Raw genomic sequence first — 18,809 nt, forward strand, 5'->3', positions numbered from 1 at the left:
CCAGAGCACTGCTCAGTTTAGACAGAAAGTATGACTAATACTTGCTGAGTAAAATGGAGAAGCCAGGAGAGACATTTTAGGGATGGAGATACCTGGCTGGAACTGATTAAACAGTTTATGTTCTTCCTGCACCAAGAAAGGGGCAGCCAGGGGCTTTGTGATTGGATGATCATCTTACTGCAGTGGACCTACTGATGACTGAACACAGAGCACATGAGTGACACTGTTTTATTACCTCAATAGCAAAGTTTTCTCAGATGTCTCACAAAGTTGTAAAATAACTGGGTAATGATGCTCACCTGTCTGTTCTATAATTGGGATTCACAAATCCAGGAAACCATGAGCATAACTTGCATGCAATAACCATGTGAAACGGAAGGGTGGTTCAAAGATCTGCTTATTCACTAAGACAGGGTCTCACTACACAGCACTGTGTACCAGTGCTCTCTGCAGACCAGACTATCCTTGAACTCTAAGCTCCACTTGCCGGTCTTCTTAATGCTGGATTAAAGCTGTACACTACCATGCATGACCCTGATACATTGGTTAATGATTTTATTTGTTATTCTTGTCTTTGAAGGTGCTATGAAAAAAAAAACATATACAGATAGTACAAACAAAATAAGAAAATAGTTTGGCACTCGGTCCATGGGCAGAGAGACAGCAGAGAAAAGCAACTGGCCCTGGCGCTCCAGACACACAAGCAGATGTGTCCACAACCTTTTCATCCTCCTCCAAAGCCCACAAGCTCCGTATCTGAACAATTCTAAACTCAGTGAGGAAGAGAAACCATAGAAGTTCCCCAAGGCTTTGAGATACAGCATACACATGGTTGCCCTGTACCCAACTGAGCAAAGGAACCCAAGAGCAACACTCCAGGAACTTGTACTGAGTATAATAGAAGATCCCCAAACAGTCCTGTATTTTCCCCCATGCTCTGAGTCTGCAGTGGGTTGAGTTCATAACTACAGGCCAAAACGACAAGGAAAACAGTATTGAGCTGGGAAGGGAACATACACATGGAGCCAGAAATGTGCTACCACTGGGTTCCTGAGTCTTCTCTCACCTTAGCAAATATGCCGGGCTTTATGGCTGAGGAGTCTCCATGTAACCCTGAAGTAGAGCTCAGAACCCTAGAGACAGCCCCCAGAGAACATGGTTCCTCTGTATCTGTGCCAGGTTTTACCCTTCCCAGGGCACTTCCCCACACTGGGACCAGGGGAGAGTGGTTTCTACATTTTCTTTATTTCCTTTAAAGATGAAGAAGCTGAGATCAGCAAGTCTTAAGTAGCCTGAAAAGAATCAGACTATGATTATGTTGGTGGAACCACACAGATCGTTTGGTTCCAGCCCAGTGCTTACTGCTAAACACCATCACTCTACACTGATAGATAATCTATGCTTCACTATGCAATTTATTAGAAAATGTGCCCCCCAAATTATCCTTATTTGTTCATCAAATGAGTTCAAACGATGTATGAACAGAGGAAAACAGCATGAACACAATCAGAAATTTAAACATTCACTGGCTTTATAAATCACATCCCATCATTTAGTCAACAAATATTTACTGAAGATCAGCACTGTTCCGAGAATGGCCAGGTGCTGAGAATAAAAAGTCACTAAGATATAATTATTCTGAAAAAGTCAACCTTAGCTAGCAATTCTCCAGGATATCAACACACTCTGTCCAAGGGACTGGAGGACAGATTTATTGCTGCCAAAGATGAAGACATCAAAACAAATGAAAGAGACTCTGTATTATCTTACCATACTGAAAAATAAAGTGCTCTAATGTTGCTTTCCAAATAAGTGTGTAGGGAACCCAGAGTCACGACAATATACTTGGCTTGAAGACTCTGAGAGCAGAGCCCAAATGATTACTATTGACAAAGAAAGGTAATATGCAAAAAGGAAAATCAAGAGAGGGTGGGAGGAGGATGGGGGTGGAGGACATGCCTTAGAGCACCCCCAGAGATTCCCACTTAATAAATGTGTACATTAAATAAGCCCCAAGGAGCCACCCTTGGCTTCAAATCATACTGTGTCCCAAGGTGAAAGCTAACTTTGCTTTGTGGCTGGGAAAGAGCCCCCCTCAAAAGTCTTTCAGCCAATTCTTTAAAATCTAGGAATCATAAATCTGATAAACAAGCATTTTTATCAGAGTACAGCCTTAACTTGAAAACCATCCTCTTCTAAAACATCTCCTAAAAGTCAGAAGTTTATAGACCTCCCCAGACATGACCTCTGCAGACGACATGTGAAACAAATGTAGGCACTTCAGCCTCTCTTTAAAAGATGTTCTTCTCTTTTTACGTGAGTGTTCCTGAGTAGAAAGCGGTGTTTTGACACGGCTAGAGAAGGTGACATAAACACCCCAGAAATACCAGTGTGCTTACAGGAGATGAACATGCCACTGAGATGACGTAAAGTTAAATTGACTGGACATTTGTGGAGCTGGCAAACAAGGTTTTTATGAGACCAAATGTTCCTTCGGTCTTAGAGGAAGAAACCAAAGAATCCAGGATGAAGTCTTTGGTCAGTCTCTAGCTGTTCGGCCTTGGGAAGGTTTCTTTTGTTTGTATCTTCCATCTACAAAAGAGGGGGACATATAATGCCTGCCTTTGAGATCTGCAGGCTCTTCTATGAGAAGGATGAAGAGGAGAGGCCAGTGACTTTTGTACAGATACAAATAACTGTCAGCACTTGGCATTTATCTGACGACATACTGTAACTCTAGTTGATGCGCAGCCAGCTGGGGTTTGGAGGGCTAAGGGGCCTATCTGACCGGGCACCCTCAAGGACAGAGCTAATGTAAGCAGCCCCTTCTGTGGGACCTCCAGCACCCCAATAATGACACTGAGACATTATTAATTATGAAAGCTTGGCTTTTAGCTTAGGCTTGTTTCCAACTAGCTCTTACAACTTAAATTAGCTAGTTTCTATTAATCTAGATTCTACCACATGGCTTTCTACCTTTCTCTCATTCTGTACATCCAACTTCCCCAGTGTTTCATCCCTGAATTCCTCTCTCTCCCAGAAGTCCTGCCTAACCTCTTCCTGCCTAGTTATTGACCATTCAGCTCTTTCATAAATTAATCAGCTCTTTATTAAACCAATCAGAAGGTGCCTTGGCAAGGACACATTTTCACAATGTACAAAAAGATTATTCCACAACAATTAACTCAAAGTAATTCCACATGAATCATATACTTACATGTGAAAAGCAAAAGCACACATTAATTGAGGAAAATTTATTGGGATAAAAATGTCAGTCTCACATAAAACTCATAAAGACAAGTTTAAAAATTAAATTACACTCATCCAGTGACTGATGGAAGCAGAGACATAACCACAGCTAAACACTGAACTGAAACTCTGGAACCCAGTGACAGAGATGGAGGAGTGATGAGCAAAGGGGGTCAAGACTGTGCTGGTGAAACCGACAAAGACAGCTGACCAGACAAGGGGGAGCTCTTAACCCCAGACTGATGGCTGAGAGGCCAACAGGGGACTGATCCAGACTCCACGAATGTAGTGTCAGTGAGGAGGCCTCAGAAATCTCTGGGGCCTTGGGTCATAGATTAGTGTTCACCATGGAGTACAAATGAACTTTGGGAGCACATTCCACATGGAGGGATGCTCTCTCAGCCTGGACACATGGGGAAGGGCCTAGTCCTGCCCTGGATGAAATGACAGACTCTAGAGTTCCCCCCCAAGGAGGGCCTCACCCTCCCTAGGGAATGATGTGGGGATTGGGCTGGGGGCTAGGGGGTGCTGGTGGAGAGACAAGGGAGGAAGGGTGGGAGAGGGAGCTGGGATTGACATGTGAAGTATGCATGTTTCTAATTTAAATAAAAACATATATTGAGAAAAAAATTAAATTATACATGTACACAGGAAACACTACTATAAAGTAAAACAATTTAAAAAATGGAGAAATGAGAAAATATTAATTCAAAGCTATTCTGTAAACATTAAAAGAAATCCAATAAATTAGAAAAACAACAAAGACAAAACCCCCAATAACCTAGCAGAATGTTGAAAAGATAAAAGAAATTTCATAGGAATATAGGTTCTTATTAAGAACAAGCAAATCTTACTACCATTGAACAAGACAAACTAGGACTTTGATAAGCCATTTATCTATTAAAATACTAACTTGCAATTTAAAACACTTAAAATTAAAATCTAAGTTCAGATGACTTCACTGGTGAATGCTATCAAATACTGAAGGAATAATATGTTTTATGCAAACTTTGAGAAAACAAATGAGGGAATATTTCTGATACATTTTCTGACATTATATAACCCTGATGTCAAAACCAACAGACATGAGCAAAACAAATAAAATCACAGGTAGTATTATTAATATAGGTACAATACTATCTTCCCAAAGTACAAGCCTAACTTTAACAATACATCAGAATAATAAGCTCTTTGTAAATGCGTCACTATAGACTCTTGTATTTGGTCATCTTATCTCAACAATCATAGGTAGGCTGTAAATCTTGCTTGTCTTTACTGTGTCAATATTCTCTTTATGGTGTACTTAAATTTTCATACACTGAAATTACCAGCCTATAACGTTAGTTTTTCTAGCATCATACTCAAAATACACCTTCACTGTCACATGTCTAGAAGTCTGTATTCCCAGAAAGAAGTATAGCTTGTTTTTCTCATTTAGACTGCTGCTCTAAGCTTAAAAAAGTGTACACCTGTGCATATTTCTCCATATAACTTGGCATCCAAGTAGCATTTATGAGCTCACTACCAGTTTCTCCCTTTGACACATAGAGCTTTCAAGGTTCCATGTGTGTAGATCTATTTCTCGTTCCTCTCTATTCTGTCCTGCTGGCCTGGGCATCGTCATCAGACCTGTACCAGCGCATCATTTTTCACCGACCACAGCATTCTAATAAGCCGTGTTAGCTGTCCGGCAGATTGTAGTTACTCTCGCCCCTTCATTCTTCCACATGATTTTAGGATTATCTTCTTAGTTCTCAAATAATTTCACAAAAATTGCATTAACTAGCCGGCATGGGTGGCACACGCCTTTAATCCCAGCACTCAGGAGGCAGAGGCAGGAGGATCTCTGTGAGTTTGAGACCAGCGAGTTTCAGGACATCCTCCAAAGCCACAGAGAAACCCTGTCTCGAAAAACAAAACAAACCAACAACAACAACAACAAAAACACTGCATTAACTTTATAGATGAAATCTGAATATTTCAAGTAGCTTAAAACAGATAAATGGAAATTTAATAAAAAAGCTTGCCTGGAAACATTAAAATGCAGTTTTTTACTTTACAACTCAAAAGAATCACTTTTTTCATCATTTTTAAAATATGGAAAAACCTGTCTGCTTCAGTACAGCCTTCAGGTCACAGTAGACCAATCTGCCAGGTAGCAATGGTTACACAAACAGGTTACTCCATTTCCATCAGGAAAGGGAGGGCTGACAAGAGCCCACAGCTTCAGCCACACCAAGCTTCTGCTTAGCCCTGTCATCAGAACAGACATACAGGCTCTCTATCAGCCGTCTGAATACCCCAGTCCAGACTAGCCTGTATCCACTCGGTGTCTATTCTGTGCTTTACCTACTTGCAACACCTGGTCACGGCTGGATCTGGGCTCGCTTTTTCCTACCTGGGAATCACTTCATACATTAACACAGATGACTCTCTGCTGCCCCCTTTTGGTCTGCTATGGCTGCCTTAAGCTTAGCAACTTAGCAACTAACTATGGCAGCTTGGAGTAGCTGTCTTTAAGTTGCAGAACACAAGCCCAAAATGTGACATCCTTTCCCTCTGGGTGTCGACCTAGTATTTTTCATAATCCCAATGAAGCCTGGACTGTGATGTCCCTCAGTGAAAACTGGTAAAGATCACTGGGGAATAATGTGTTTAAAAATCAAAATCTGAATTTAAAGTACATTTTCTCTAAAAGTGAAGGGAGTAGTCCTTGGTCTTCCAGGACAAAGCACAGACAATATTAAAGCTAAATCTAACTAAGCACTCCCCTCCTCTGCCCCAAGACCCTTGTAGCCGCTTTTAACAGTCTCTCCAAGCCTCCACCTACCCAGGGGCAGAAGTACTATTAATATCCATTTTACCAGTGAAGAAAGAGGTTGGAGCCTGTAGCTAAACCACATGGCTAGCATATGCACACCTGACAGGCAAAGCCCTGCAGACTGACTCCAGAGTCCATGCTCAAACTACTCTCCAAAACTGTTTCTCAAGGAAAGGAAAACAGATCTCTGACGAGTCAATAAACAGCTGAAGTAGACTTTTAAGGAAAGGTCAGAAATTACATTAAAAGTCAGGACAAGGGCTGGAGAGATGGCTCAGAGGTTAAGAGGTCCTGAGTTCAATTCCCAGCAACCACATGGTGGCTCACAGCCATCCATAATGAGATCTGGTGCCCTCTTCTGGTGTGCAGACATACATAAGCCAAGATGTTGTATTCATAACAAATAAACAAATCTTTTAAAAAAACTTAAAAAAAAAGTAGGACAAGTATGGATGAGGCAAAATGGGGAACAGGAAACAAGCAAAGACAGAAAGGCCAGGGCACTCTGGGGACGGCAGGCCATTGTGGTCGTGCTCTGACAGCATGTATATGTGTGTCAGACACCATTCCTCTCACTATCTGTCATTAACTCAGCGAGTGGAGGACTGGAGGGATCTGTGCCTATGCGATCCCAGGGTCTCATTTTAACAAATGCTTTCCAAGTCTTCCCTAGCGACTGTGCCAAGGCTTTAGCAATGAAGAGTAATGACCTTCCATACACACACTCCAAGAATGGAATATGCAGTAGAAGACAGTGTTGCTTAGTCTGGAGTTCAAAGTCTGAATTTTAAGTTCCCAGCTAGGAGATAGGGCTGCTGTCTTCAAACCAGCATTGATATTACAAGGAACATTCCAGGCCTCCAAACCCCTGCCTGGTTAAAACAAACATAAGGGGAACTCTACCATGAAAAGGACAGCAGTCACCATCAATGAAGAGAATTCGCATCAAACCTCCTAAGTGTCCACTTCCCTAGACACAGAGCATCTGGAAATACTTAAGAATTTATTTGCTTTTGGCCTCAAAAATCATGATGCAATCAACTGCAACTTCTGCTCCCAAAGATCTCCCTGAAGCCTCTGTTTATCTACTCCGCTCTCCTTTAACCTCTGCCAGCTCCCCAGAACTATCTGCAAGCTCACAGGCAAAATTCTATCCAAGGAGGGCTGCTCAATCGATAGAGGAGGCTGTGTCCACGAGCCACGTTCCAGGAGCCCTATCTTGCAGTCATGAAAAGAGCTAATAGAAAGAGCTGTTGGCCCCAGGACTACACTGCAAAAACAGAACTCAGAGAATACCTTTTTACACTCTTAAAAGGTTTGGCAGCTATCAGAATAGCTTTACTTTAGTCCTTTCCTTTCCCATTTATGTTCAGTTTATCAAAAATATGCTTCATGAACTTTTCAGAGGTAGAAAATGTGACATAAAAATTAGCTGTGTAAAGTAAGCAGCTTTTATGACTAAGACCCACAGTAGATCAGAAACCCCATCCTTCTCTGATCTAGTCTTATATATCCTGCTTTTCCTTCTGAAAATCATGAAAGAACTGAAATGTTTATAATACCATTTAGCAGTTTCTGAGAAGCTAAGCAGATCGTACCCTCATGCTCACAAAGTCTGAGGCTTCCATCTTTGTTTTTTTTTTTTTTTTTTTTTTTGGATAAGGGTCTCACTATGTAGCCATGGATGTTCTGGATCTCACTCTGTAGACCAGGCTGGCCTGTGACTCAGGAGATCTACCTGCCTCTGCCTCTGGGATCAAAGACATGTGCCCCACCACTTGAGGCTTCAATTTAATGAGAGAAGGCCAGGCATTCCTCTGGGTAGCTGGTATCTACAGCTAACTTAACAGGCTCCATCTACAGATCATACTGGAGCTTACACTGGTCACACCATTCTGATGTCTTAGGGTGTTTAAGCACTTCCCCTGCACAGCACAATGGACTTTTACTGTTGGCATCTTTATGTTAGACTTTCTTCAGGCTGACTGTCACTGTATCAAAGGATCTTAAGTGCTCATTACTTCTCTGTCCTGATACTACTGAGACTACCTCTAAAGAGACCAGGCACAGGCAGACACACTGGCCTGCTTGATAAGCCTAGGAACTGAGTCAAGACCCCACCACAGCTGCAACAACTTGACTCCCTTGGCCTTACAGAAGTCATTTCAACGTCAGCTTCAGATGCTAAAGTTGACAAGCATCAGAAGCCACCTAGAATCCAACTTCCCAGCTGGTGCCAGAATGCCAGGAAAGCCTAATGGTATGTTTTGGTGATTGTTTTTCCTCCAAAGTTTATGGTCAGTGTAGGAGGAAGCCTGTATGCCGCCATTAACCATGTGACTTACTAGAGGCGCATATAGATGAGGTAATAAAAGAGCAGTTTACCACACCGCTAACCACACCCACTTTAGGCATGACTAAAGACGTATACGGATGGATGTAAAGACGTATACGTACGTAGGTAGTGAACTATGTCACTAGCCAGGCCCACTTTTGGGCATGGCTAGGGGGCATTACGGGGGAAGGCATAAAAGACTGCACAAAGGAAGTCTTGGTCTCTTTTCCGAGAGTTCGGCTTCCGGTTCGGCAGCGGAAAACTACTGGGCTCATCTGTGTTACTTGTTTGGTATCTTGTGAGTAATTTCTTTTTTTTTTTTTTTTTTTGTGGTTTTTCGAGACAGGGTTTCTCTGTGGCTTTGGAGGCTGTCCTGAAACTCACTTTGTAGACCAGGCTGGCCTCGAACTCACAGAGATCCGCCTGCCTCTGCCTCCCAAGTGCTGGGATTAAAAGCGTCCGCTACCAACACCCGGCTCTTGTGATTAATTTCTACATACTTAGTTTTACTTTCAATAAGTGTGCTGTGTATTGTTACAGCATCAGGTCAGCTCTTCTTTAAAGCCTAAGTGTGGCCAGTAGGTAGAAAATAGGCAACTTAGAAACATGTATGAGTACAATAAAAAGGTGAAATACCCAGTCTCTTGTCACCTAATTTTCTTCCCACTTGAACCAATGTACTAGCCATTTTCCCATTAGCCAGGGCTTAATTTTCAACTTTTCATTAACTTTGCTGATCTATTTGTTCCCTCCCCCATGTATAACACATTTCTCTCTTCATTTCTACTGCTGATTACCGCAGGTCAGGGCTTTTATCACTGCAAGCAGGGAAAATTAATTTTCTTCCTACATTTATCCACTAATAAAAAATTATTATTCTTTATGGAATACCTTTGTTACATTTTTCAAGAGTCTAATGATGATTAATTATCTCTTGGATCATTAAAAAAATCCTTCTTGACAAATACACACTCACAACATAAAATTCAAAAGGTCAAGAGAGAATTCAATGTAAAGACACCCAGGAGTATTTTCTGAAAGAAAGCATTGTTAACAGCTTTTGTATGACAGTGCTTACCACTCCAAGACATGCTATGCACATACTCACATCACAGCATACACCACACAAACCATAACTTTTCACCTAGTAATTCTGTAACCTACTTCTTAGGAAATACAAATATACATTAAGCCCTCATTCTTTTCAGTCACTGCATAACATGTACTACATGGTTATAGAACAATTTTACTACATGGCTATAGAATAATAATTTAAGCATGCTTCTGCTAATAGGCAAAGTCTTACTATTTACAATGGACCATATTTCATATATATGGGGCTGTATTAGGTTAAATATCTGAAACTACCATTAGCTTAAAAAATACATGGCATTTATAATTTTGTGTTGCCAAAGTTCTCTCTGCAGATACTCTATAAATTTGCGTTTGTTTTTGAGACAGGATCTCGCCTAAGCTAGTCTTGAACTCGTGATCCTCTTGCCTTAGCTTCCTGAGCAATGTTGTTAGGTATGTGCTACTAAGCCCAACTTGGATAATGTGCCAACTTACAAATTTAGTATCACTGTCTGATCATGACAGATTAACACTATCTTTTCTGCAGTCATTTTCTCCCTCTATTTACCAGCCTTATTTCTCAGTTCTCCCCACAGGCCCTCTCTCTCTGATGGCAGGCCCCACAGAGTCAGTTCTTACTGCAGCTTTCCAACTCAAGCTCCAACTTTTAAATGTGTATTTGTTGATGACAACATTAATCCCTCTATCCCTCTTTCAGTCTGCCCCAAACATATTTTAAAACATCAACTTTGTTATATAAATATACAGTGTTACCTGTTATATTCAGAATTTGGACTTCGAACTGCTTCACATATATACTCATCCTCAACAATTTCCAATCTTTTTGATTTGTAGTGATTACAGCACATCCTTCCTTTGAATACCCCACAGTTTAAGTGAATTAAAAAAAAAAAGCTCTCCCATCTCCTATTGGCTTTAGATTTCCCCCTATTGGCTTTAAATTTCCCCTATACACAGAGCTGATACATCTTACGGACACAGTAATTGGTATTGGTCCTCCTGTATTTTCATCTCAAACACTGTCAGAGCAGTTTATTTGTTTCAATGGAAAAAGAATAGCTGACTCACAAAATTAATCTTTCTCTTCATATTCTCTCCTTCTCCCTTTACTTCTAAATATATAGTAGACATTCAATAATATTGTTTGAGTTGTTTATTCCTAGTTCCTCTACATTATGGGTATATAACAGGCATGGTGGCACATGTTTTTTAATTACAGCACTTGGGAGGAGAGGTAGGTGATCTCTGTAAGTTTGATGTCAGCCTCATCTACATAGCAAGCTCCAGGACCGCCAAGGCTACATATTAAGACATTATCTCAATACACAAACAAAAATCAACCAACCAACCAAACAAGAAGAAAGAATGCATCTGTGGGCTGGAGAGATGACTCAGAAGTTAAGAGCATCAGCCACTCTTGCAGAAGACTAAGGTTTGGTTCCAAGCACCCACATGGCAGCCCACACCCACCAATAACTCCAGTTTCAGGTAATCTGATGGCCTCTTGTGGCCTCTGTAGACACCAAGCTGCACATGGTACACATATTTATGTGTAGGCAAAACATTCATAGACAAAATAAAAATAAATATTAAAAACCACCTGGAGATGTAAATGTGTAGATAAATATAGAATGGAAAAGACTTGATTATCCAAAAGGACGTTGATAAACCAGAGCCAGGTTAGAAGATCCATGTTATTTAATTGAAAAGACCAAAAACTACAGCTACTAAAACAATATATTTGTATCACCAAAGAAAGCAAAGCAGAGATCACCAGAACAAAAAATCATATGAAGAAATTATTACCACGAGGTTCCAGGCAATGTGAAAGAGTATTATGTTTACAGTAAATGGCTTAGATAAAATTAGGTGTTTTATACCAAAAAAAAAAACCTTTGAGCCTTATCTTCTATCCTATGTAAACAAGCAAACCAAAAAAACCCTCATAATTAATTATAGATCTAACTCTAGAACCTAAAACTACAAAATTCTAAAGCAAAATATTAGAGAAAAATATGTATGTGTTGACTTGGGCTAAGATTTCTTAGATGACACCAAAAACATAAAAGGAAAAAAAACTGGATTTCTATAGAAGTTGAAACCATATTTGAAAAATATGCTAAGTGAATAAAAACACAAGACTAAGAAAAAGAATTTTCAAATTCAGTGAAAAAAAAATAACCCCCAGAACAGAGTGAAAAATTTGCCAAAGAAGGGACCATCAGGCAATTACAAATTTAAACCACAATAAAAACACTGATCCAGCTCTGTCTGTCATGGAAAGTGCAGAGGAGATTGCACTAGGATTTTACAATAGGCTAAGGACTTTGTAAAACAACCGTCAAGTTCTTTAAAAGTTAAATACTTATCTTCTATGTGTTCCAGCCATTCTACTACAAATTCGCCCCGGAGTAACAAAAGGACACGTCAATACAAAGTCGGATCTGTAGGTATTCTCAGCAGCCTGGGCTGCTACAGCCTGCTAGAACAGGATGTGGGATCACCTCGATGCAGAAAAGACGGCAGTCATCTCGGATCACTCTGGGAACCATAAGCAATACTGAGAAGTGTAAGCGCAGTAAAGGAACTTGACGCCATACTCTTGTTAAGTAGATCAGAGAGAAAAGTACAGACTGAAGGAGCAGGGGCCAAAGGCTCTTACTCTCATCACCAAACCGTGACTCTCTGGTGAGGCAGAAACTAAATTGGCCAATTTGCCACTGTCTAATACAGAGTATTAATAATATCGACTCTCTCTCTGGCTTGGGGTTAAGATCAGCAAATAAAAACAACTACAGCATGCAGCAGTGTTAAAGCAGGGAACTGTTCCTAAAAACAGTTAGGAATTGCTTGCTGCCCTGTGACTTTTAAACTTAAAAAAAAAAAGTTTGAGTTTCCCAGAGACTAAGCAATGTTAACAGAAAAATTTAAGACAGCTATAGAATACAATCTCCAAGACCTCAGAGGAAAACTACTACTGCATACTTGGCATGACCTCCCTCCCCCTTCCCCACAGACACAGATTCCTTTAACACTCCTTCCAAGGAGTCATCATAGCACTTTTGCTCACTGAAAGATGAAGCTATTTTGGTCCTTCCACAGGCTGCCAACCTAGGACCTGGAGACATGCCTCCTCCCAGCTGTTCCTAACCTGTCCTGCTATCTGAGCAACTGCTGAAGGACGCTTGAGGCCACAGCACAGCATGGATGGGTGAGGCCACACCACAGAGAGCCTCCCAGCTTAGCCCTCCTCTCATGATTGGGTAGCATGTTGCTCTCCATGACAACCCAGGAGTCTGATTCTGAGGGAAAGATCTGTCCCCGAAGCTCTGCAGCCTTTTGTACTGTGTAACAATGGAGTCCACATTCTCCATGTTTTCTCTGGAAACCATGGGTCACTTTGTAATGGTAAAATTCTCAATGGAGAATACGTTGTCTAACTGGAGAGGCCTGTCCAACCCTTCAAGAATGACCATCACATTGTGGATTAAATAACCAGTTCTGATGACTGATGCTCTGAGGGAAAGGGGAACAAGTTCAATTTCATGCTTTTGTAAACACCAGTCCCCCAAATGATGGAGAAGCCTAAATAAGCCTTTAAAACTGCAATGTGCACACATTCTCATTAAAGAGGACACCAAAAGGGAGAGCAGAAGTACGGTAGCTGGAGTTGTATGTCATTACTACAGTCCTAAAATGCTAACACTGGAGTTGTCAAAGCTTGCTGTAGCCACACAGATAACGGCTTTATTGATGGCATGCTTTCCCTATGGCATGTAGTTTTGTCTCCTGAATATGGAGACACAATCAGCCTCTGGGTTCACTGTCTAAGTGTAGACAGTAGACATTGACAGGGGAGTCCAGCTCAGAACCTGACTAGAAAGCCCAGGAAAGGTGGTCTCCAAAAATGGAAAAGAGGTGTTCACTGTATGAAACTTATAGACAGTCACCATACAATAACCCTGACCCTAAGCAGGAGTATTCCAAAAGGAATAAAGAGTGACAGTCTCACAATAAACAGAGGAGCAGTCCACAAGACATTCCAGGGATTTCCTTTCGTTTGTAATCCCAATTCCCCCACCACACTGTGCTCTGCATCACACTCTTGAATCCTGCTGTAGCTCCCTTAGGAGCAACCGGCACCCTGCGGGGTCCTTCATGATCGCCCTGCTCCGGGCAAGGCCCATGCTGCCTTCACAGAGCTGCCTTCTGCCTCCATCTGGAGCTTGTGGCCTCCCAGCTCAGGACAGGCAGCTCCCACACATCATACTCACCACTGGGGCAACCTCGCTTAGCCTTCGTGTCAGTAAACAGGGCTACAAAGCTAACGCCTAGGAATGCTGTCAGCGACAGTAAAGGCAGGAAATCTTCCCCTCTTAAAGGGCAGCAGAACAGTAAACTGAAATCCTCTGCTTGGGAGAAAAGTGTTAGGAGCCTGGCTGTTTTAAAAATTGGCAGAGGATATGGAAGCTCTTAAGTCAAAAGAATAAGCGCCACCCCAGACTCTGGCCGCTGAATGGCCTCTGTGTCAGCTGCCGTTGGCTGACTGTTCCTGCACCACATAACCTTCACTTGCTGCTGCTTTCTGACCTCACCGCATACCGGGTGCTGATGATACCAAAATACAACAGAAATGCCCTGCTCCCCAACCCTGCTCTCCAGACAGCCTGTTGGGGCCTGCCGAATCTTCTCACCCACCTCATCTTGATGGGGATCCAAGGGACTGACTGCACCTAATCTTTCATTTGGAGACAGAGTACCTATCAATCATGTGCTTGTCTTCCTTCACAGGGCAAGCTGGAATAAGAAGAGAAAGTGTTTGTATGAAAAGAGCACAAAGATAGAATACTTCAAAGGCCACAGAAAGAAGCAGGCCTAAGACCAGGCAAAGGAACCTATAGCTCGCAAGGCCTCAGGGGAGGCCCTCAACCTTTTGTATTTTGCACCTCTGTTAAGTGGGTGTGGGAACCCCTTCTCCAAACTGGTTTTTCACAACTGAAATCAATTACACTGAAATACAACTATCAAGATACTAAGAGGTTCTGAGATAAGGCAACATATGTGCTGCCTCATTAGTGCGTGGAACCCCAGAGCCAGAACCAGGTCTAATTACCGGCTTCTGAGCTGCCATGAGTGCTTTTCAGAAATCTGCTACAAATGTGATACAGTTAAAAAAAATCAATGACTTTAATTGGTGAGAAAGACAAATGCTGCAAATAGTGCAGGCATCTGTCATCTACACATAACGGAAGCAAATGCTAAGACACTAAAATGTGCTTTTTATGCTAACCCAATTTGCAGATCTCTATAAAATGTTCTCTGCTGACTCCGATATAGAAAGTAGCAGGAAGTGTGGCTTCTCTGGCAGAAGCAAAGGGCCTGTGGCAGCACAGCTGGGTTTCTCCCACTCTCTGGTCCTCATCCCCCTCCCCATGCCCCAGGAGCCAGAAGGCACCTCCTAACAGAGTGTATTACAGACCACAGGACAGAGTGTATTACAGACCACAGGGAGCACGTGTGTTGAGCTCTCGGGCTTGTTTCCCCAGCTTCCCAGACAAACCACACCCATCCCATGAAGCCTCTGCCTCAGGTCCTTCCTACTGTGTCAATTTTTACCTTTTTGATGCCTCACTTCAACTGAAGCATCTCTGCAACACCAAGACATGGAATTGTTAGCATGCCCTGTCTTCCAAGTGTTGACTCTCACATAGCTTCAATCTTCCCGCTGTCTGAATCACTTTTATCCTGGCTTATTTTCCCTTCAGATGCAGGGTATCACTGTTTTGGATTTTTGTGCACGCATAGATTGCCTTAAACACCCACTGTGTGCTGTGCTGTGGTAACTACGGCACCCACTCCTTTTCCTCCATGCTTCCTTTTCTACCCTAAGCAGAGGACTCCAGTGTGGCTGGCTCCCAGAGAGCAGTGCATGGCCCACACCAAATGTCCAGATGTCCCTTCTGCTGTCCCAAAAGTAGCCTTTCTACAATGATTGTTGGTACCCCAAGATGCTGGAGTTCCCAAGCTTTCATGTCTGTGATGTCTAGATATTTTAAATGTTCTCTAGGGATGAGAAGATGAGAAGGCAAGTGTGTGCCACAAGTCCTGGAACCTGCTGGTATCCATGCCCAGATTCTATGGCAGAAAGTCCATCAGCTCTCCACTGGTCAATAAAACTATGATGGTGGCCACAGGCCATGGCAGGGAAGGACGTAAGCCTATACTACAGGTAGCAATAAGCTTTACTCTAAGCTAGTGCTTCTCAACCTGACTAACGCTGTAATCCTTTAATGCAGCCCCCCATGTTGTGGTGAACCCCAACCATAAATTTATTTTCATTACTACTTCATAAATATAACTTTGCTACTATTATGAATCATAATGGAAATATGTGTTTTCTGATGGTCTTAGGTGACCCCTGTAAAAGGGTCACTTGATCCCCAAAAGGCACAACCCATAGGTTGAGAACCACTGTTCTAAGTGATGGAACTCCCCTCATGGAATAAGAAATGCTGCCTGCAGGCAGGACAGCCGGAAGCTGTGGGCAATTTAAGATTAAGAAGTTGCTTGATATTCATGTTAGGCATGTGACTTTTTGGTCATTCTGAGAGGATAAAAGTCACTCTGTAAAGATCTTAGCCACAACAACCAGAGAAGGCCTACCTAGTAGAAGTACCACAGAGTATCAGGTCTCTGGTGTCCACGTGTCCAAGCTCTACCTCTGATTTCAGTTACTCAAGAGAAACTCCAAGAGTCCATAGTTCCTGACTTTCAATTTTCACAAACATTTTTCTAAGGCCTTAGTATGTTTGTGTATATTCTCTGAAGCTGGGAAGCAGAAGTCATTTAGACAATGAGTAAGCATCATTACCACTATCTTTGTACAGGTTACCCAGATTCTTAAACACAAAAAAGGATCTATGATGTCACAAGAATGTTTAAAAAAAAAAGCTGAGAAAAGCAGCTAATTTTCTTGATAATGAACAGAATTTAAAAAATGATTTCTTGCTGGGCGTTGGTGGCACACGCCTTTAATCCCAGCACTCGGGAGGCAGAGGCAGGCGGATCTCTGTGAGTTCAAGGCCAGCCTGGTCTACAGATCGAGTTCCAGGACAGCCTCCAAAACAATACAGAGAAACCCTGTCTCGAAAAACCAAAAAAAAAAAAAAAAAAAAAAAAAAAGTAAACCACAAGATGTCAAATTACAGCAGCATGGTCATGAATGGAGCAAGGGTCTTACACATGGTCTACATGGAAACAGAATCCAGCAACTACATGAATCTTCTGCTAATGCTCTGGGCCACATGCTACTGGGTTCAATCACACACACACCCCTTAGTACTACAGAAGAAAAACAAACAGCCAGTGTTAGAAGCGGGTGTGAAGCAGAGGTAAGGGGCGAGCTTACTTGTAAAGATAGTACTCTGCAGAATCTATATCTTCTCTAGACGAAATGTTGTCCACAAACTAAAGGGAAAAAAAGTTTTGGTTAAATATATATTATGCCATATGTTTGGTTGAGTTCATACACTGATCCTTAAAAGACATGTACTCTTCTTATTGGAACGATGTTCCATTAGTATGGCTCCATCCTGAAAATACTTCATACTGGTGAGAACAAATCATACAACACAGCTTGTCTTCTATGTATAGAACAACTCTGGTTCAAAACAAAACAGAACAATAAAGCACCAAGTAAAAGCCAAACATGAACCCTGCTCATATAAGACGAACAAGGTGCGAGTTTTTTTTATAGTACTATTTACAGTTATCATTACCTTTATCTCTGTCTTTACATCTCATCCTCCAAATACATGGTTGAAATGGTGCAGACTCTTAGGCTGGAACAATATTGTTCAGAACATAAAAACCTAACGTAGAGAATTCAGTGTGTAACCACTTTCACTCTGGTTTTAGTGTTGATATGGAACAACTGTTTTAGGATTGAAGGCTCCCTTCAAGCTATAGCATCTACTAAGCATTGGGCCTGGGGATGCAGCTCATTGGTGGAGAGCACTTGACTAACATTCATGAGGCCGTAGGTTCAATCTCCAACACTTGAGAAAAAAAATGAAAAAAATCTGCAAGTATGTTCCTTACCTATTATCAAAATGAGCAGAAAATATTACCCAAGGATGGATTCTGCCCTCAAGTGGGAAATCAGAAGCAGGAAGATAGAGTAAGAGCCCAGGCGTGCGGACAGTGTAGAACCTCATGAAGAGAGAGAAGGGAAGAAGGGGAGACTTTCTAAAAATAACCAGGACCGTGGGTTTGATTTAGAAATCCACTAAGGGCAGATAACACGTGGTGCAAACACAGGCCCTGAGCTTGAGAAGCGGCTCTCCTGATGGCTTGCTGTGGCGCAAACAGATGGCACAGCCCCTCTGGGACTTATTGCTCCATCTGTATAAACAGCTACAGGCTTCCGCCCTGCGGAGCTTGAGTCTCAGACTGGAACATGCACACAAAAGCTCTCTCAAGTTCCAAGTGCTGCCTAAACAAAAATCAGACGTTACAGCCCGCAGAAGGCTGGCCACCCTGAAAACAATGGCCTCCCAATTCTTCTCCTGCCTGCTGGACATGAATCCCTCAAATAAGTGATGACATTTGAACTGTTTCCCTATTAAGAGGGCAAAAGGCACAGAGAAAGGATCAGGACTGGAAGGAAAGTTTCTTTCCTTCCCCTTGTCCAGATTTAATACCTCCTACTGGAGGATCCTGCTCACTTCCGGTATCATAACCTGAAATCACCATGGAGACCAGACCAGGTACATTTGATAGGGGCAACAGAGGTGGACTTTGATGTCCCAGTCTTTCTGCTTACAAGCTGTGCGAATGTGGAGTTCCCTCGTCATTTGTACCTCACAAACACCATGCCCCTCACAAACGCACACGCATGACGGTGACAGAAAACTAAAAGAGCGCCTGCCATGGAAGTGCTCTGGAGAGGCTCCCACCAGCTCCTACTCCCGACTGCCGCCGGCCTGACATTCGTTCTCCCCACTAGCTAGCGGCAGTCAGTTCAACATTGGTACCCACTGTTTCATAGCTAGTCGGCTACTGAAAGTATGTTTACTATTCTTACACTGAAGATAGATTAGCTTTAAAAACACATTATAGTGTAACCAGATGAAAACTAAATCAGTGACCGCTAACTTGAGTCTGGTATATTTATTTCCTTTCCTTTCAGCCACTACATCATAAAGTATCTACTGGTAATTATAAAAACATACTATACTGGGGGAAGATGGTTCCCATGGTTACTATTATTTCTACAACACAGCCTTGTCTATAGTCTTGCTTGTTTCC

At 42.1% G+C, this 18,809-nt stretch overlaps 1 protein-coding gene across 2 annotated transcripts in view; it reads right to left on the minus strand.

Moving 5' to 3' along the window:
- Mrps27 (mitochondrial ribosomal protein S27) overlaps window positions 1–18,809 on the minus strand; it is an 84,466-nt gene that overhangs the window by 48,247 nt on the left and 17,410 nt on the right. For both annotated transcript variants that reach the window (XM_021223027.2, XM_040729103.1), the window contains exon 4: window positions 16,909–16,967. In XM_021223027.2, coding sequence (XP_021078686.2) covers window positions 16,909–16,967 — 59 coding nt within the window. The remainder of the gene's footprint in view (window positions 1–16,908; window positions 16,968–18,809) is intronic.

Source organism: Mesocricetus auratus, unplaced genomic scaffold (genome assembly GCF_017639785.1).
Source record: "Mesocricetus auratus isolate SY011 unplaced genomic scaffold, BCM_Maur_2.0 Super-Scaffold_100020, whole genome shotgun sequence".
Classification (NCBI taxonomy): Eukaryota; Metazoa; Chordata; class Mammalia; order Rodentia; family Cricetidae; genus Mesocricetus; species Mesocricetus auratus.